Source organism: Periplaneta americana, chromosome 14 (genome assembly GCF_040183065.1).
Source record: "Periplaneta americana isolate PAMFEO1 chromosome 14, P.americana_PAMFEO1_priV1, whole genome shotgun sequence".
Taxonomy (NCBI): Eukaryota; Metazoa; Arthropoda; class Insecta; order Blattodea; family Blattidae; genus Periplaneta; species Periplaneta americana.
In genome coordinates this window covers 26,888,356-26,909,542 of record NC_091130.1, presented here as the reverse complement: position 1 = coordinate 26,909,542, position 21,187 = coordinate 26,888,356, and the positions used below count along the sequence as shown (strand labels likewise).

At 36.0% G+C, this 21,187-nt stretch overlaps 1 protein-coding gene across 1 annotated transcript in view; it reads left to right on the top strand.

The window, feature by feature from the left end:
- The window catches only part of bma (SCY1-like protein bma), a 1,113,807-nt gene that overhangs the window by 959,616 nt on the left and 133,004 nt on the right, over positions 1 to 21,187 (top strand). Inside the window, exon 11 of the mRNA XM_069846551.1 lies at positions 15,889 to 16,138. Coding sequence (XP_069702652.1) covers positions 15,889 to 16,138 — 250 coding nt within the window. The remainder of the gene's footprint in view (positions 1 to 15,888; positions 16,139 to 21,187) is intronic.

The following is a 21,187-nucleotide window of genomic DNA, read 5'->3' as shown; positions in this document are numbered from 1 at the left end:
TATACAACACAAAATTCCAAGTTCAGCTAGAACGAGGATCAATTTAATCTCTGATCTAAGATTAAATGGTTTATACAATCTCTTTAGTCAAAGTTGACTTTAGTTTAAGACAAATTAATCTCAGATTAGACTTTATACAACACAAAATTCCAAGTTCAGCTAGAATGAGGATCAATTTAACCTCTGATCTAAGATTAAATGGTTTATACAATCTCTTTAGTCAAAGTTGACTTTAGTTTAAGACAAATTAATCTCAGATTAGACTTTATACAACACAAAATTCCAAGTTCAGCTAGAACGAGGATCAATTTAACCTATGATCTAAGATTAAATGGTTTATACAATCGGCCCTAATGTCTCGGTGTGAATGAGTGAGTGAGTGAGTGAGTGAGTGAGTGAGTGAGTGAGTGAGTGAGTGAGTGAGTGAGTGAGTGAGTGAGTGAGTGAGTGAGTGAGTGAGTGAGTGAGTGAATACATCGTATTTGATATGTGTCTATGAGGAAGCGACAGTATTTCTTCGTGGTAATGAGTATGACTATTGAGTATGTACAAGTGACTGAGGCAGTGTCTGTGAGTGAGTAAATGAATGAGTCAATTAATTACAGAACATAAGTGCTCTACGTTGGTCGAGGAAGAATCTTCGTAGTTCGGAAGACTGCAACGACAACCAGCGTTTGCCAACCCCTGACTTGCAACGCGAAGAAACCCTGATCTGTGAATTGGATGTCGGCTACGCAAACCGCTGCAAATAACGGACACAATGAGTTTTCGGCACATCGATTCATGTAATGGTGAGAAACTAGGAAGCTATTTACACCGCCGAATTACGATCTGGGCGCCAGGAGCGATGCGACCAGCAAACGCAATTACCTGCCTCTGTCTGCACAGCACAAAGGCACTCGATGCAATCGCAGTGATACCAACTGCTGAAAGAGAACATGTCATTAATATACATGGTTTTCCAACAATCATTTAGCAGGAAATACGAAGCGCGAGCGAAAATGAAAAACGATTTCGTTATTTTGATATTGATATTTATTTGTCAGCCATCTTTAAAATTCATAGTTATAGTGGACCTTTACATTTCTGCTTTTCGATCCACTATCCCTTTAATATATCATTTTATGTTAATATATTCATTTGAGAAGTATTACCTGATTACTTTTTATTCTTTTGTTTTAAATGAATTTCTATCTGCCCTTCTCTATCTATTCTCTTCTATTTTCTCTCATACTCAGACTGTCTCCCTTCCATTTCTCGCTTTCCTATTAAACATTGTACATTAATTTTGTTAATTATTACGTTATTTTTTTGTTCTCTATTCTCAGTGCATCAGTTACTCATAGATTTCAAAAAGGCATATTACTCGGTTAAGAGAGAAGTTTTATATGATATTCTTATTGAATTTGGTATTCCCAAGAAACTAGTTCGATTAATTAAAATGTGTCTCAGTCAAACGTACAGCAGAGTTCGTATAGGTCAGTTTCTGTCAGATGCGTTTCCAATTCATTGTGGGCTAAAGCAAGGAGATGCTCTATCACCTTTACTTTTTAACTTTGCTCTAGAGTATGCCATTAGGAAAGTCCAGGATAACAGAGAGGGTTTGGAATTGAACGGGTTACATCAGCTGCTTGTCTATGCGGATGACGTGAATATGTTAGGAGAATATCCACAAACGATTAGGAAAAACACGGGAATTTTACTGGAAGCAAATAAAGATATAGGTTTGGAAGTAAATCCCGAAAAGACAAAGTATATGATTATGTCTCGTGACCAGAATATTTTACGAAATGGAAATATAAAAATTCTAAATTTATCTTTTGCAGATGTGTAGAAGTTCAAATATCTGGGAGCAACAGTAACAAATATAAATGATACTCGGGAGGAAATTAAACACAGAATAAATATGGGAAATTCCTGTTTTTATTCGGTTGAGAAACTTTTATCATCCAGTCTGCTGTCGAAAAATGTGAAAGTTAGAATTTATAAAACAGTTATTTTACCGGTTGTTCTTTATGGTTGTGAAACTTGGACTCTCACTTAGACGGAGGAACAGAGATTAAGGGTGTTTGAGAATAGGTTCTTAGGAAAATATTTGGGGCCAAGAGGGATGAAGTTACAGGAGAATGGAGAAACTTACACAACACAGAACTGCACGCATTGTATTCTTCACCTGACATAATAAGGAACATTAAATCCGGACGTTTGAGATGGGCAAGGCTTGTAGCACGTATGGGGAATCCAAAAATGCATATAGAGTGTTATTTGGGAGGCCGGAGGGAAAAAGACCTTCAGGGAGGCCGAGACGTAGATGGGAAGATAATATTAAAATGGATTTGAGGGAGGTGGGATATGATGATAGAGAATGGATTAATCTTGCTCAGGATAGGGACCAATGGCGGGCTTATGTGAGGGCGGCAATGAACCTCCGGGTTCCTTAAAAGCCAGTAAGTAAGCATTCTCAAACCTACCTACTCTTTATCATTCTTGGTTAGCTATTTTCTCCTAAATTATTTGCCTACATTTCCATTTTCTCTATTTTACAACATTTACATCACTTATTAATTCCCTACTATTCTATCCTCTGTTTACTTACGTACTTATCTCCATCTCCTGCTTCACTCCTAAATTCTCCTGATCGTCCAGTGACGTAAATATTGTATTCTGTATAAATTAGTGTAACTCTGAAAATATTGAGATAAGAACACATGTTTATATGCCATTTCTTGCTTAGAATGTCTTCGGAAATAATCTCCGTATGTCTGTGGAGTAACGGTCAGCGCGTCTGGCCGCGAAACCAGGTGGCCCGGGTTCGAATCCCGGTCGGGGCAAGTTACCTGGTTGAGGTTTTTTTCCGGGGTTTTCCCTCAACCCAATACGAGCAAATGCTGGGTAACTTTCGGTGGTGGACCCCGGACTCATTACACCGGCATTATCACCTTCATTTCATTCAGACGCTAAATAACTTAGATGTTGAAAAAGCGTCGTAAAATAACCCAATAAAATAAATAAAAAAAATCTCCGTAAGTGACGGTATATCCTCGTGAATCACCCTGTATTTCGTACAACACAACACATCCTCAATACACGACTGAATTTCAGAACACACATCCTATTTGACTGCACATTATCAAACACAAATGCACCCCCCCAGCAAAACAAATGAAGAAACCGGAAGAAGCAAGGACGTCACTAGTTCTGAAGATGGCTGACACGAAGCCGAAACTGTTCAACTAGGTAATTTACAACAAAGTATTCATTTAAACACATGAAAGTGGTTATTACAACTATATTCTTAAGTGATATAAAGCTTTAAAAGTGTTTAATCGAGATGTATAATACTGTATTTTTATTCATCTGTATTCTCTTATGATTACAAAACGTTTCTTACGACATAATTTCAGCCAGTTCAGCTTTTTCATTCCCTTTCAAAGTTGTTATTATTTATACATTCAAAACCAATATGTAGATTAAGTACAGGGACATCGTTTTATTTTTACTTCAATTTTTATTGTACCTGAGTTTTTGAATGCACTTCACTCCCACCCCTTCTACTAATGAAGTTCAACCGTCCTCCACACAGACCCAAGACCGCATATACAGTCATAATAGCCTTACGGTCATAGTAAACAGTAAAAGTGAAGGTAAAGGTATCCCCGTAACATGCCATGAAGGCACTTGGGGGGCATGGAGGTAGAGCCCCATGCTTCCATGACCTCGGCACTAGAATGAGGTGGTGTGGTCGGCACCACGCTCTGACCGCCTTTTACCCCCGGGAAAGACCCAGTACTCAATTTTATAGGAGGCTGAGTGAACCTCGGGGCCGTTCTGAAAGTTTGGCAACGAGAAAAAATCCTGTCACCACCTGGGATCGAACCCCGGACCTTTCAGTCCGTAGCCATCTGCTCTACCACCTGAGCTACCCATAGTAAACAGTACGTTCCAAAAATATGTTCACGTTTTCCAGTGACGAAAGAGCTTTCAATATTGGATCATTTTCGCACAGGTACTGTCGTCCATTTGCCTACGTCGCATCCCGGTTTCCCCCACCTGCTTCTATTCGCCTCACTGTAAAGGCTAGTTAGTGGCTGGGCTGTTTTAGCTCTTTTCTGAGAACGTTAATTTCTGTTAGGAATTGGACGTCTACGTAATATTATACAAGTGTTTAAAATAACTTAAGTAAAAGGGCCTCGTTAAGTAATTAACTGTCATGTGATTTTCCCCCTTTCTATACCCTGCGACATAACCACTTGGACGGTCAGTAGATAGCACGTCTGAGTAATTTTATCTTTTCGGATAGGGCAGAAGTGAAGATTAAATTTACAGTTCGTCAGGTACTGTTTTATAGAGTAGGTACAGAATTATTTCAACATGAGTTACTGGTACGAAGGACGAAACTGGTAATTGGAATTATACACATTAGGACTGAAGCCTGTACCGAATTGAACGGCCACCATTTTCAAAAATGTGTTCAGATCTTTATATTATGATTATTTTTCAATTTAACAAATTCTACAGTGTAACTTACGCGTATGTGCTATAGACAGTATAATATACACTGCATAATGAATACGTCCGCTGGACAGCTCAGTTCGTGACTCATTGTTAATACTGTACTGTATTTTGATTAAACAAAAACGTAATGAAAATTATCAAACTTAAAAGCTTGATATTTCCTAGTTTACGTAAATGGATGAACTACTTTTCTTCCCTCCTATACCTAGTAAAGTGATTTGTTTGTATATTATGCCAGTATCCACCAACTCCAGTCGTGGAAGGGGATAGCAAACGGTGTTTTCGGTTCTTAACCGTTGATCCAAAGATATAGCCAGGCTAATATTAGAAATGTTAGTAAAAATAAAGTGATGTCCCTGTAAAATAAAATTATTCTCATAATTGACAATATCAGCAGCTTCTCGCTAAAAGTATTATTTTTTTTTTACAATCAGCAGAATGGAATGAAATTTTGAGTTAATTTGATTTAATTTAATTACAGCCATAAACATAAAACAATGCTATGGGCATAGTCAGTCTATACAAAAACACAAGTACAGATTAAAAATAAAATAAAATTAATATTAGAAGTGAAGGGTTCCTGCTTGTTCAAAATATTCACTCACATAAAAAGGATTATCAAAAAGCCATTTCTGTAAAACGTTTCTAAATCTAGATAAAGTAACACTATGAGCCTCATAAGATAGTTTGTTAAATAATTTTAGAGACATTGAATCAAGCCAACACTTTGATTTATTCAATCTAACTGCCGCTTCAAGCAGAAGATAACTGGACCTGGTATTATAATTATACTAGTGGCTTGTGCAGCAAATACTGCAAACTAAGTTCGTTAGAAGTTCAATTTTTTTCAGATTTATTTTCAACGAAGAATGCCAGGCATTTTGAAAGTTATTTGCTTCCGTAGTAATGAAACATACTCCCTCTGAATGGCTTTTTTTATGCCAAATACTTTTTCTTGACCCTAGACATCTTCAGTTTTTTAGTTTGAACGCGAAAACGCAAATAACAATGTCAGGACGATCAGTCGGTTTTTCATATGGGAGTAAAGCAATAGCTATTTCAGGTCATTGCGGATTGTAGGTGAAAGTTTAAAAAATGTAAGGTTTGCTATGCTTTCGATCAATAGACATAGCATCTTGGTATAGCTGCTGTCGTAAACTACCTTCAAATGTAGAGGGTAAAATCATTTTATCCTCCTAAGAGATCTTGCTGAAATGATCGTGAGACTACAAAATCTTGTAGGCCTCTTATTTTGTCAGTAAGTAATACCTTTTGGTCTTTCCTTAGGAACTCTAATTTTTGCGCTCTCTCGAGACAATACTGAAGAGAATCACGCATATAAATATCTACACCACACCGCCATTAAATATATGAAAATATGGAAATACCATATGTACTTCGGTACATTAAAATAATATATATGATATGCGTAAATCACTTGGTGATTTAAGACGGCGCTTATTCCGTCGGATCCCGGCCAACTAGTCACTCATATCGAGTGCACCTCAGCACATGTGTGGACTTCGGTCCTGCGTTCATAGACATCTATGACGTAGTGCAGAGGGCGGCCACTAGAGGGAACCCAAGAGTTGGAGCTTAATCTGAGACGATTCTAACCGGCGTCGGAGTTGTATCCGGTGTGGCTTAGTGGATAAAGCATCAGCACGTAGAGCTGAAAACCCGGGTTCAAATCCCGGCGCCGGAGAGAATTTTTCTCCGTTCCAGTACTCTTTCATCATATGAATAGGACCAAACCCCACTTGATTAATAACTATAAAAATATTTGATTTTTAATAACAATATTATTATTATATTACGTAAGTTTTGTAGTTTATACATAGCCGCCACTAGGTAAATTATAGAAATGAAGATGTAATTTAAGATATTCTCTACATCTCCTTACATGACGCAAAAAAGTTTCACTTTCACATCATCAATATAGCATTAATATGTATAATTAATGAAAAATAGTCACAGCATGGCATTAACTATAATAGTATTTAATTTCTAATGGTTATAATGTCATCAAACCACCTCAAGTTTTGTAGTTTTTAATGTCTAATACACAGCTGTACTCAGAAAATTACACACCACAGAATCAGACCTGTAAATTATTTTTAGTAAGTCTTAAAGTTTTTAATAACCAATTTAATTTGAGCTCTAATATGTCAGCATTCTTGCAGAGCATGGCCTTCGTGTAATATTGTTTAGTGTAGCGTGTGTTTTGTTTTATTCTGAAATGCAATTAATAGTGACGACAGATGGATTTTGGAAAATAGGAAAATTATGTTGAAAAATTGACATTTCACTGAAAACTACTATTTTTCTGAAAAACTTTGGGTTCCAAGCTTCAAAATGAGGGGTCATTTATTAAAATCTGTTCAGCCGTTTTCCCGTAATTTCCATTACCAGTTCAAATTACATATATAGATACATCTCGTCCACTACTATAGTTAGTTATTCTCTTTTTTTATCCTAAGTAAACATTAAAATATATAGAGATTCACTACAGTCAGTATTTTCTCTTGTTTAAATAACGGTTTGCAATCAGCATTAAAAGGGGCAGTCGTAATGACATGTAAGGCGTTTTTTTGCAAAATAAGTAATTTTGATACACCAGAGCAATTACCCCAAATACGAATCCCATACAACAATAAGCTATTAAAAAGGCATAATATGATATTCTAAGATAAGATTTGGATACCAAAGTTTTCAATTGTCTTAACAGAAAAATAACTCTAGATAATTTAATACAGTGTAATTCTATATGACGATTCCAATTCAATTTATTATCAAGGGTCAAACCAAGCAATTTAACATGAGTCTGAAATTGAACATTCAAGGTTTATTTTAAAGAAAAAAGTATTTTCTATATTTTATTAACATAAAGCAGCCGTGACGAAAATATGACTCGCGAGCACATTGTGGCTCGCAATGATAGCTATGCATTTCTCTTGCTTCCTACCTCCCCCAACCCCCACCCTCTCACTCACTGGAGTCGAACTCCGTTCCATTTGTATTTGTCTCTGACCTGCGAGTGGCGTGTCGTCGCAATGTCTTTCTCGAAACCATGTAGATCTACAAAAACGAAAGTTTCAAGTATTATGGGAGGACGCATTTTTTTTTGCTGCCATTATTATTATTATTATTATTATTATTATTATTATTATTATTATTATTATTTATTATTATTATTATTATTATTATTATCATCATCATCATCATCATCATCTCTGTACATCGATCCTTTTTCAGCAGATGTACGAATAATGTAGTTAGATCTTCAATTTAAACTCACAGATTTATAATGTGATGTTAAATGAAAGCTAGATGTAAGGACTTGACAGATGTTGAACTTTTCAAATCTTTGCCAAAATATAAATATCCGAAGCTTCGTTCTTTCGCTTGCTCTGTTGAAGCCATGTTTGCTACAACTTACGTTTGTGAAAAATTATTTTCAACAATGAAAATAGTAAAAACCAAATTTAGATCACGACTGACAGTCAAATACCTTTGTGATCAACTACTACTGGCAGTAAGTGATATAATTCTTGATGTTGAAACTCTGTCGCAGAAACATTAGGTTGTGATAATGTGTCCTATGTTTTCTTATTCATTTCTTTCTTCGTTACATGTACTAAACATTAATTTGTAACCTTATACTGTATAAAATTATATATAAGTGCTTGGCATAAGGAAAATGAAAATCCGTTAATAAGTCAGACAGTTGTTTCACTTCCCCTTCGGGTGTCCGCCTCCCTCCATAGGTGCTATGCACGTTGTAAGTTACACAGTGGCTCGGCACACGATCACATTTTCGCCACGGCTGACATAGAGACTAAATCCATAAATAATGCAGGTATATTTAGGCCAACATACTATTGGCAACACTGTTATTTTCGCCATTAATTATTTGTAACGTAATAACTAATGAAACCACACTTACACGAACAAATTATCAATCACTGTCGATTAGTATGGGTCAGGTATATATGAACGCCAGTGTACATGTCCGCTATGTGTTGGAGAACAGGCCTGCGAACTAGCAAATCTTCTCCTAGTCCTCTAGCTAAAAGTGTGTTGCAGATTCGCTTTTAATTACGAGACGCGAGCGACTGTTGCTTGCAGAGGTGTAATTAGGTTACCGCGCACACAATCCAATTTCCCTCGCTATTCAGTCTGATCGCCAGCTCTAATTCTCGCCTTGTAGCAGGAGTCACACGCCGGCAGTTTGAAGTGCCAGGCATTTCACTTGTGACGCTCTTCTGTTAAACGACCGTGTTTTCCATCTAGAGTGGATCGGGGGAAGATGCCTGACTTTTTCTTTGATTGAAAATTTAAGATACTGTTCATTTAGTTTTGAATTTCATATTGCAATATCAAAGTTTGGAAGATATTTTGAAACTATAGTTTTAGTAAAGATAAAGATAAAGATAAAGATAAAGATAGCCTATTGTGTCCGATGAAGGGCAAGGGCCTCCTTAAAATAAGGGAAAGCTCTATTTGTCTAACGTGATAAGCTAGTTCACGTTAGACGTGACTAGGCTTCGAGACTTCGGACCCAATAGAGTTGTTCTATGGGAAATCCGCATAACGGCGTACTGAGTGTAGTGGTAAAGCGTACAGTGGGTGGGGGTACTGTAGAATGAATGCCAACAAATACGCAAAGAAAAACGCTCTGGATTTGATGGTTCCGACGAATAATTTAGTTTTCATACAAACCTATTTTCAAACTGTGTCTGAAACTATCACACGGTTAGAAAAGTCACAGCAAGAGATGCTGGAAGCCCTCAAATTAATTGAGGAAATGACACAGAGAATTAATGAAACACCAAGTACACAGGTTATTGAATCTGTAAAACAAAAGTGGAAATCAATTTTATGTAAAAATAACGGATATGGAACATTGTGTAATATAAACAGCAAATTAGTAGATATAGAGTCACCCGAGAATAAAGGACTGTCTCTTAGAGACTGCAATGATGTTAGGTTTTTTCGTTTTGTTCCTATCACGTCATGCGACGTAGAGCGCAGCTTTTCACAGTACAAACTGTTTGGCAGATAACCGAAAAAGATTTACGTTTGAGACAATGAAAATGTATCTTGTAATACATTGCAAATCGGTACTGTAACTGCACTTCCTAAATACGACCAATGGGATAAATGAAGAAACTAAAATTGATACATGTTTATTTCCAACATTAACATTGTGTATAATTAAACATAAATGCTTATAAAAGACAGGAGAATAAATGTTTTTCATATTCTCTTGACATTGCCATTCAGAATGTACATAATATGTACACATATTATGTGTATGTTTCCCCATACTACCCTACTCTACTCTAAATAGCAAAGTTGTTACCTCAACACTACCTGCAGCGAGTCAACAATCCTATGGTACATGCACAGTAAACTTATTGTATCGGGTCCAAAGTCTCGAAGCCTGGACGTGGCATTTAAGTCTAAGAACTTGAATTCCTTTAACAATGGTTCTCTTACTGCCTTTTACAACTTCCCGTCTATGCACAAATGTCCCTCGAGTAGTTTCCACTTTCTTCTGTCTCTTGCCTCTCTGGACCATTGTTGACCTGCCTGTTCTCTGAAGAAGTCTTCCCATCTGCGCCGAGGTCTGCCCTGAAGTCTCCTTCCTATACGGGGGTCCCACATGGTAGCTCGGTATGTCCATCTGTCGCCTGGTAGCCTGGCCACGTGTCCACCCCATTTCCATTTGGATGTAATGGCTGCATGTGTGATGTCCTGTGTATCTGCCAGTTGGTACAGTGTCGCATTTGGGATTTTCTCCTTCAGTGATACGCCCATAATTTTGTGCATCATTTTCCTTTGACACGTTTGTACAGATTCATCATTTTATTTTTACTAACATTTCTAATATTAACCTGGCTATACCTTTGCTAGCCTCTTCCACGACTGGAGTTCGATGATACTGGCGTAAAATACAAACAAATCACTTTATTAGGTATAGGAGGGAAGAAAAGTAGTTCATCCATTTACGTAAACTAGGAAATATCGCAATATTGAGTTTGATAATTTTCATTAGGCTTTTGTTTAATCGAAATAAAGTAAGTATTAACAATGAGTGTTTTTACTCACGAACTGAGCTTTCCATGCGTATTCATTATGCAGTTTATATTATACTGTCTATAGCACATTAGCGTACACTATAGAGAATGAAGTTAAATTGAAAAATAATCATATTTTGGATATTTAAGCACATTTTTGAAAATGGTGGCTTTTCATTTCGATACGGGCTTCAATTCTAATGTGCGTATTATTACACTATAGACTATTGCACGTAATTCCAATTACCAGGTTCGTACTTCGTATCAGTAACTCATGTTGAAATAATTCTGTACCTACTCTATAAAAGAGACCTTACGTATTGGAAATTCAATCTTCACTTCTGCCCGATCCAAAAAGATAAAATTACTAGACATGCTATCTACTGTCCGTCCAAGTGGTTATGTCGTAGTATCGTAGAAAGGGAGAGGATCACGTGACAGTTAATTACTTAACGAGGCCCTTTTATTTAAGTTATTTTAAACAATTGTAAGGATATAATATTACGAAGACGTCCAATTCGTAACAGAAATTAATGTTCTCAGAAAAGAGCCCTACAGGGAGGCGAATAGAAACAGGTGGGGGAAACCGGGATGCGACGTAGGCAAATGGACGACAGTACCTGTGCGAAAAGATTCAATATTGAAAGCTCTTTAGTAACTGGAAAGCGCGAACATATTTTTGGAACGTACTGTTTACTATAACCATAAGGCTACTACGACTGTATATGCGGTCTTGGATCTGTGTGGAGGACGGGTGAACTTCATTAGTAGAAGGGGTGGGAGTGAAGTACATTCAAAAACTCAGGTACAATAAAAATTGAAGTAAAAATAAAATGATGTCCCTTTAGTTTGGTCCTGTGTTTCCCTGTTAGCGACCATGTTTGGCACCCATAAAGTAGTACAGGATAAACACAGGTCTGCAGTGCCTGTATTTTAGTTTTTCTGCTAAAGGTTTTGTCAAGCAGAATGCATTTAAGAGCCCAAAATACCTTCCAGGACAGGGAGATCCTTCTATTTATTTCCTTTCCTGTTCTGTCCTTGAAAGAGATTAGTTGTCCCAGATAAGTGTATTCATCCGCGTATTGAAGTGGTTGTCCATCCACTGATACTGGGATTGTTGGTCCGTTTGACATTACCTGCGTTTTTAGCATGTTCATTTTCAGACCTGCTGCTTTGCTGTGTAAGCACAACTGTTGTAACATTAACTGTAATTCTTGTGGAGATTTCGCAAACAGGACCACGTCGTCAGCAAATCGCAGATTTGTTAGCCGGCTTCCGTTTAAATTAATTGTACAAAACAGAAAACATTAATTACCTTGTATATAGATACAGGTTTTCTTCTAGCCTGCAATGTAGGCATCTTTCCCCGATAGTCAGGTATGATGGCAAATGAAATTAACACGTTTACTTTTTTTTTTATTTAATACTTTACACTTGAGCTACATTAGGCATTACAGCCCGAAAGAGCAGAAGCTCGTGCTCGGGCGCAGTTCAGATCAGTTATACAAAATATATCACAAAATTACGAGAGTTCATTGAGCACAATAACATTAATAAATGGTAAAATAATACAGCATGTAATAATAGGATCTATATACAAATAGAAAATACAAAAGTACATAAATATTAGAGTATCAATTTTTAACTCAATTAGCTTAAACAATTAAATAATTAATCTGATTTGTTTCTTAAATCTGTGTGTGTTAAGTATACTTAGCTCAGGGTAAGCTCTAATTAATTCATTATATATTTTGGGTCCAAAACTTCTGCTGTGTTTTAATCCAGCAGTTGTGTTGCATTTGGGAGTAGCTATTCAGAAAGAAACTGTAGTTTTGTCTCGTATGGTATTCGTCAGGATCAAATTTAAATTTATTGTGGTTTTTATGGAAGTAAATCAGCAATGTTTGTTTATAAATTTGTTCTAGATTTGATACACCAAATTCCTGAAAAATTAATATATATATATATATATATATATATATATATATGACACTCTAAAGCTCATAGACACTTTCTCACTCGTTTATCACCACTTAGCAACACAATCATTGTACAGATTTTATTGCCGTGTGCAAGACTCGTAAAGTCACTTCTTGCACACAATGAATTCAATCCAGTACATTTTTTTGTCATCACTCTTTTTAGGCGGCGTTTAAGGGTACGGTAAGGAATCCCGTATGCTTGCGATGCTCTAAAACAGTTCATACCCCCTGTTATAACATGTTCCATCGCAAGTTGAAGACTATCCTCAATCCACTGACTTCTATCACAGGATCTTACGTAATATTTACACATTCCCTGCAATAAAACAAAAAATAAAACTCTTGCAACAAATTGCTACCTTACCTCGAAAGAAAGTGATCATCTTCCCCAAGTATCGGGGTTGATGTCCAGTGATGTGACGCAACCTAAAATGGCGGAACAAGGTCGTTGGTTGTTAACAATACAAACTTTAGAATCTTTACTACAATATTCATTACAAAAGTTTGACAGTTATTACGAATTCAAGGATGTATTAAAATTTTAACATACCTTTGCAATTATTTTATAATTTCGAATCCCGCTTGGGCTGATTGTCTGTTGAGTTTTTTCCGAGGTTTCCTCAACCGTAAAGTGAATGTCAGATAATCTGTTGTGAACCCTTGACCTCATCTCTCCAGGTATCATCTCGCAATCATCAATTCCATCGACGCTAAATAACCTCGTAGTTGATACAGTGTTGTTAAATGATCAAGCAAAAAATCGGTTTTCGCGTTACGGAAGTTTCGGCTTACAGAAGTTGCTTTCATGCATAAAATCGTTCCGTTCTGAGATTTCTTTCCGGTATCGACAGGTTTCCTTCTTATAAAGGTTCCTTCATAGACAGGTTTTACTATATTATGTAAATGATATTTGTAGCCAAATAGCTGCACTCTTGTACAAGTACTCCACGCCCAATTACGAACTTAATCCATGCTATGTATACTATAATTTCTCATTTTATCGTTTCTCGACTATTTTCGTGATACCACGGTTTTGGTGCAAAAATTACGTTCATATTTAAAAACAAAATGTTTTTAATGTACGCACTTCCTTAGATTTCAGAAAGTTACATGTCAGCGTTTTTACCTCAAATAAATTTATACAATATTTACAAAAAAGGGATACATATAGACAAAAAAAATTCGCACTCTAGGAGGAATGGTATAATTTCGTGATAGTACAAGTGTATTTTCGTGATAGTCTTTAAATTCGTTATTCATGTAATAAAGTATAACACTGTAAACTTATTAATTATATACTAATATTCCATTAATGTATACATTTTTTTTTTTTTTTGCAGATTAAATTAGTCTCAAATTGTCAAATTCCTGAATAAAGAAGAAAATTAAATTTAAGTACTTAAATGCTTTGAGAATAACTTATAACTTAATTTATTCTTAACGGTTAACGGTCAAAAAAAATTCTTTCCCATTAAAATGTTAAATTACAAACGCGACTAATATTTTCAAGACACGTAGTACTAAGACGCAATGCGATGTAAATGTTATGACTCCAGTATTACGTCACGCATTCCTTCCCGTCAGCTCTATGCAGTACAATTAACCCGTGTGTGTCTGCAGCGTAGTGGCCCAAGTGCTAGCGCGCTGGCCTTCCATCCAAGCGGTCCGAATTCGATCCCCAGCCAGGTCGTGATTAAATTTATGATGAACAAAGCAGACGTTGAAGAGGGTTTTTCTCTGAGGACTACTGTTTCCCCTCTATCATTCCAGCAATACTCTGCACCTCCTCCTCATTTCATCTATCATCTGCAATAGTAAAAATAGGCTGTACTGAAGTTTTGGCGGTGGTACGGGTTTCCGATGCTGATATTTATTTACTTATTTATTCATTCATTTATTTATTTATACATTCATTTGTTCATTTGTTTTTATTTATTTGTTTTTTATTTATTTATTCATTTCTTTTTTAATTATTTATTCAGTTGTTTTTTATTTATTTTTATTTATTTATTTTTATTTATTTATTTACTTGTTTTTATGTATTTATTTATTTATTATTTATTTATTCTTGTATTTATTTATTTATTAATATGTTAATTTGTTTTTTATTTATTTATTTATTTTTTGTTTGTTTTTTTATTTATTTGTTTTTCATTTATTTATTCATTTGTTTTTTATTTATACATTCATTTGTTTATTTGTTTTTATTTATTTATTTGTTTTTTATTTATTTATTCATTTTTTTATTTATTTATTCATTTCTTTTTTAATTATTTATTCATTTGTTTTTATTTGTTTATTTATTTATTTGTTTTTTATTATTTATTTTTTACTTATTGACTCATTTTTATTATTTTATTCAGTTGTTTTTTTATTTATTTTTATTTATTTATTTACTTGTTTTCATGTATTTATTTATTTATTATTTATTTATTCTTGTGTTTATTTATTTATTAATATGTTAATTTGTTTTTATTTATTTATTTATTTTTTGTTTGTTTTTTTATTTATTTGTTTTTCATTTATTTATTTTTACTATATTATTTATTTATTATTCATTTTTATTTATTTTTATTTATTTATTGTCTGTATATTTATTATATTATATTATTTATTTATTTATTTATTTATTTATTTATTTATTTATTTATTACATCATTCTATATTCACGTCATGGCGGATTCCAGTTTTTAATCCACGCCAAATTTTAAATTACCATCCTGTGGGCAAGAGATTCATGGGCAGACCGTTCAAGCGTTGGCAAGAGACCGTAACGGGCCACTAGGCCCAATACATGCAAGGATGATGATGATTTATTTATTTATTTATTTATTTATTTATTCATCCATTCATTTGTGTTTTATTTATTTATTTCTTATTTTCTTATTTATTTATTTATTTATTTATTTATTTATTTTTATTTATTTATATATTTTATTTTTTATTAATTTTATTTATTTATTATTTACTTACTTATTCATTTGTTTTTGTTTATTTTTTTATTTTTTTACGAATTTTATTTATTTATGTATTATTTATTTATTTAGTTATTATTTATTTACTTTATTTATTACTTTATTTATTTATTTATTTATTTATTTATTTACTTATTTACTTATTTATTTATTTATTTACTTACTTATTTATTTATTTATTTATTTATTTATTTATTTATTTATTTATTTACTACATCATTCTGTATTCACGTCATGGCGGATTCCAGTTCTTAATCCGCCACTATATATGATGGTGTAGGCCCACTACTACACTCTCGATATGAAGCTAAGGTGAGTGGTTTCTGCCGACAGAGCGCAGCGCTGGTGGCCGTGACGAACGTGTCGGAGTACCTGGACGAGACGGCGATCCGACGCATGGTGCTGCCCAAGACGAAGGGAGTGTACGAGAAGAACGCGGGCGACCTCAAGATCGTGCTGAACGTGCTGTCCTGCGTGGAGAAGACGCTGGACCGCCTGGACAAGGCGCAGATCATCGACGAGGTGCTGCCCCTGCTCTGGGACGTGCGCCTGCAGGACCCGGAGATCACGCTCAGGGTTGTAAGTAAGTGCCTCCCTCACGGCATACTCTTGTTGTTGCTAGGATACCACTTCCCAAACAAATCAGTTCGCTGTTACTAGGATGTGACTTACAGAGTTTACTGTTGCTAGGAACAACTAACAGAGTGGCATTTCGATGTTGTTCGACCATGCTTCTAACTTGAAATTATTCAGATGTATACATTTTATTTGTATCTGACAAGATCGGAAGTGACCTTGTTCTAGGTCGTGAATTGTGAGATGTGCGCAGACGCGAAAGTATTGATTTTTTCCGAGGAACAATAATGTCATTGACCTTGATGTAATCCCGTTAAACTTGGTATAACCTTGATTATTGAATTCGACATTGAAAAACGAGATGACAAATTGAATTTATTTGAATATTATTTACAATTAACGCTAATTATTATAGTAACAGAACATAACCTTCTGCGACAGTATTGGATTTCCAGCCTCCGTGACTTTTCGCTAATCTCTTTCGATTGCATATCCGGGAATAATCGATACTTGCGGTTTTATAACGGTACAAAGCTGACTTTTCATTGGCTGAACACCTGTAAGCTGAGTTTCATTGACTGAAAACACCTGTATTTTAATGAGTAGGTGTACTTTAATGACATGCATTAAAGGACTGCTACCAGGTGTATAATTACTACATTTCGGCATGGTCGAACATAAAGTTCATTACAACATGTGTCCGGAAATACTTGGTTTCCGAGTTATGGCCTTCAAAACAGTGATATTCACCGGAACGTTTTTCTTCCCGCAGGTAGTTTACCTTTACAGCAGATGTTCAAAATGTCCACCTCCTGCTTGAATACAAGCCTCACATCGATGACCCATGGCCCTGAGAACACGATCCCAAATTCCAGGAGTATTGCGTATTTCCTCTCAACCTGCCACAATTCGATTCAGAAGGGATTCCATGTCAGGCACCGGAGACGAATACAACAATGATTTTAAATGGCCCCACAAGTAGAAATCGATAGAGTTCAAATCAGGTGAGCGTGGAGGCCAAATAATTGGGCCACCTCTACCTATCCATCGATCAGGGTACCTCTTCTGGTACAAACGACGAGCCAGCGCAGCATTGCCGTCCTTACCGTACATGAAGTGCACTTCTGCCAGCTCCTGATTTGAGTACATGTCGCACAGAACATACACTCAATGTACCCTTCGCGTCGGAATTAACTGTCAGAGTGTCCTCTGTTAATATCTTCTGTCACGGCACCTGCGGGAAGAAGATCGTTCCCGTGAATGTCACTGTTTTGAAGGCCATAACTCGGAAATCAAGCATTTCCGGACACATGTTGTAATGAACTTTTGTATTGTCTACGTATGGGGAATACACACCTAAAATTATGCCCTCTATTTTGAAACACCCTGTATATGGGGATTATGACAGCCGATTTCTAGTCGTCTGGGATATTACAACTATTTATTGATATATTAAAAATTCACATTAAGTACGGGATCATGGCTTCATCTCCTGACTTTATAATTTCTGCGGGAATATCGTCTGGACCTCGCGATTTTCGGTTTTGGAGTCTTTTTATTCCGTCCCGAACATTTTAGCCGTTATTTCGAACATCTCTGTGCATTCACTTTCATCGATTACAATCTTTCCCTCCTTTTTATTGAAAATAGAAATTAATTTTGAATAATTTCAAGAGAAAAATTGTTCCGGGGCCGGGTATCGATCCCGAGTCCTCTGGTTGAACGTACCAGCGCTCTTTCCAACTGAGCTACCCGGGAACTCCACCCGACACCGTCTCAACTTTTCCCTTTATATCCACACAACTCGCGTGGGCTGACGAAACGCCAGAGACCCACATCGAGTGCACACAAACTCTGTGTGACTTGGAATTGTGGTTTTCTGTTAACGTACACAGTGACGTATATATTATGCAAATCTAGTCTTTCAGGTAAGGCTCCCTGTAAAACAGATTTGAATAATTTCAAGAGAAAAATTGTTCGGGGGCCGGGTATCGATCCCTGGACCGCGAGTTGTGTGGATATAAAGGGAAAAGTTGAGACGGTGTCGGGTGGAGTTCCCGGGTAGCTCAGTTGAAAAGAGCGCTGGTACGTTCAACCAGAGGTCCCGGGATCGATACCCGGCCCCGGAAGAATTCTTCTCTTGAAATTATTCAAATCTGCTTTACAGGGAGCCTTACCTGAAAGACTAGATTCGCATAATAAATTTTGAGTTCAATAAATTTGTTTTTTTTTTTTGCCCCTCTAATTATTTGCTCATTAGTGTTTCTCAAAACTGGTATCGATTCCTGTCTTCCCCTTCTTCTGTAAGTGTAATTATAAAATCTAACCCAGTTATTTTCGCCTTCTTTCAATAAATTTTGCGAGTAGCTCTCTTCCTTTTTTCTTTTCCCTTTCTAATTGTTTGGTTAGGTCTTTGAATTTCCGATAATTTTCGGAGCTAACTTATGTATGATTTATTTTTTCTGCCCCATCTCTGCATAGGCCTAAATCTGGCAAAAAATTATACACGGTTATTAGTAATATTGTTATTGTTTTGCTATTTTTTGTAATATTTTGACACTGTGAAACATAGTAAGAAAATCGACTCTCACATGGAGCAGACATGTGAACTGTAGAGCTATCTCGAATACAGACAAACTTTGACTTTTGAGTCTTTTTGCTTTGTTTATTTGACTAGTTCCTTATTTTCTGTTACTACATTTTTACCACACTACATTATTTCCGAAGGAAGATAGAAATGTCACGAGATATAAAGTAGAAGGGACAACGAGTAACAAATTGCTGAAAACCTCAACGAAAGTCTGCGTCGGGCTGCAAGTGGACATAAGTTAAAGTGACACTGATTTATACCGATTCCTCCCTTCTCCAGCTTCTGAAATTGTTTTCATTAACCGCCAAGCCAGCGTAACACAATCGGTGCCCGCCTCGGAATTTCGCATTCACTTAATTACAAGCGGGGAAGCAGAGGGTTAAGACATCACAGCCCTCTTCCCCTCTTAATCAAGTAGATTGACACGAAATTGTATTCGCCAAGTTCTCTCCCAAGTCAAGAAGTTCTCTTCGACTGCTATTTCTGGAGAAGTCAACATCTCTAATGAAACTGATTGGATATACTCATTTACCCTTTGCCATGAGAACCTGGGAGCAGAAGGGTTGCAAAGCCCGAGTGCAATTCCTTTATTAAGCTCTCTGTTACACGGGAACTTTTCATCCCCTAGCCAAGGTGGGAGTAATTCTGCCCCATTCCAACAACGTCTCGGAGCTCTTGCACATCGGTAGGCCTTCAACATGATCAGATCTCCAATTTTAAGTGCAATGATATATTTAATAGTACATTATGCAACGAGCCTATAATGGTAGTAATTAAGATGCGAGTATGTTTGTTTATGAAACGAGCGCAAGCCAGTTTCATAATTTTCATACGAGCGTCTTAATTACCATTATAAGCAAGTTTCATACGACTTTTTATGCTCGATCATATTTATAACTTGAAATTATTCATAAGTATTCATGTTATGGTTATGTAAATGAGGAGCGGAACTGACCTGAATTGTGAGATGTGCGCAGACACGAAAATATTGATTTTTTCCGAGGCACGAATGTCATTTGGCCTTGATATAATCTAGAGAATAACATAAACATTAGTCTTGATAAAACCAGGAAATTGATTTAGAATTGAAAAACGAGATGACAAATTGAATTTATTTGAATATTATTTACAATTAACGCTAATTATTATAGTAACAGAACATAACCTTCTGCAACAGTATTGGATTTCTAGCCTCCGTGACTTTTCGCTAATTGTCTTTCGATTGCATATCCGAGAATAATCGATACTTGCGGTTTTATAATGGTACAATGGTGATTTCTCATTGGCTGAACAACTGAATTATAATGAATAGGTGTACTTTAATGAGGTCCATTAAAAGGCTACTACCAGGTGTATAATTACTACATTTCGGCATGATCGAGCATAAATAATATTTTTTTTACTTCGGAATATGTATTATATAACTTTCTTGTATTAAATTCTATCGTACCTGGTTTACATGTTTCGACCTGTTAATTGGTCTTCTTCAGAACTGGTCGTTGTTGGTCTTGGCGCCTCTTGTTTTGTTTCCTGTGGGGGTGTGTTTGTGTAGAGTAATGTGGAGTCAAAGAGTGTGTGTGTTTTGAAATTGAATTGTGTGTTGAGAATGTCGTTGGAGTGTGTTTTTGTGTGTCTGTATATTTCATATTGTTCTAGCGTGTTTAGTTTCTGGCTTTTTGGTTGGATGTGTAGTATTTCCATGTTTGTGTTGATGTCTCTGTAGGTGTGCTGCCAAGACCAGCAACGACCAGTTCTGAAGAAGACCAATAACAGGTCGAAACATGTAAACCAGGTACGATAGAATTTAACACAAGAAAGTCATATAATAATCAAAGAGAGCAGATGGGGTACGTTATCAGTGGACACAAGTTTACTATACTGAGAGCTTTGACTACGTCACGAGGTGGGGGAAGGGGTCTTACCTACAAGGTACAGCCATTGTACGCACAGAGCTCTCTGATGTTATATGTGATGTCTTAGATAGTTTTCAATACCTGTGCATTTCCTGGCGTATTTGAATTTCCTGTCTTCTTCATATTCTTCTTTATTGGTCCTTCTACACTATTTCCTGTATTTACTTTTTTTCTATCGCAGTCCTTCTAATAAGTTCTACTTGTGTTTACCGTAAGTGCAAAGCGTTTATTTGCCTTTACATTACAACATAGTTTACGATATGCGAAAAAAAAAAAGCCTCGGCTGTACAATTGCAGCGATTTGTTGAGGAGTTCGGATCGCAGCACTTTTCCACGGATGGTAAAAAACTTACATGCGAGGTATGTAAAGTCGATCTTCTGGGGAACAAGAGACACCATGTACAAAAATACTATAATTCTAAAACACACAAGGAATGTTTTAAGTTGTTGAATTGGAAGAAAGTCGAAGCCATTCCCACGAGTTCAAATATGGAATGTGATTTTTACCAAGACTTGGGCCACATGTTCGTTAGGGCAAATATTCCATTTAAAA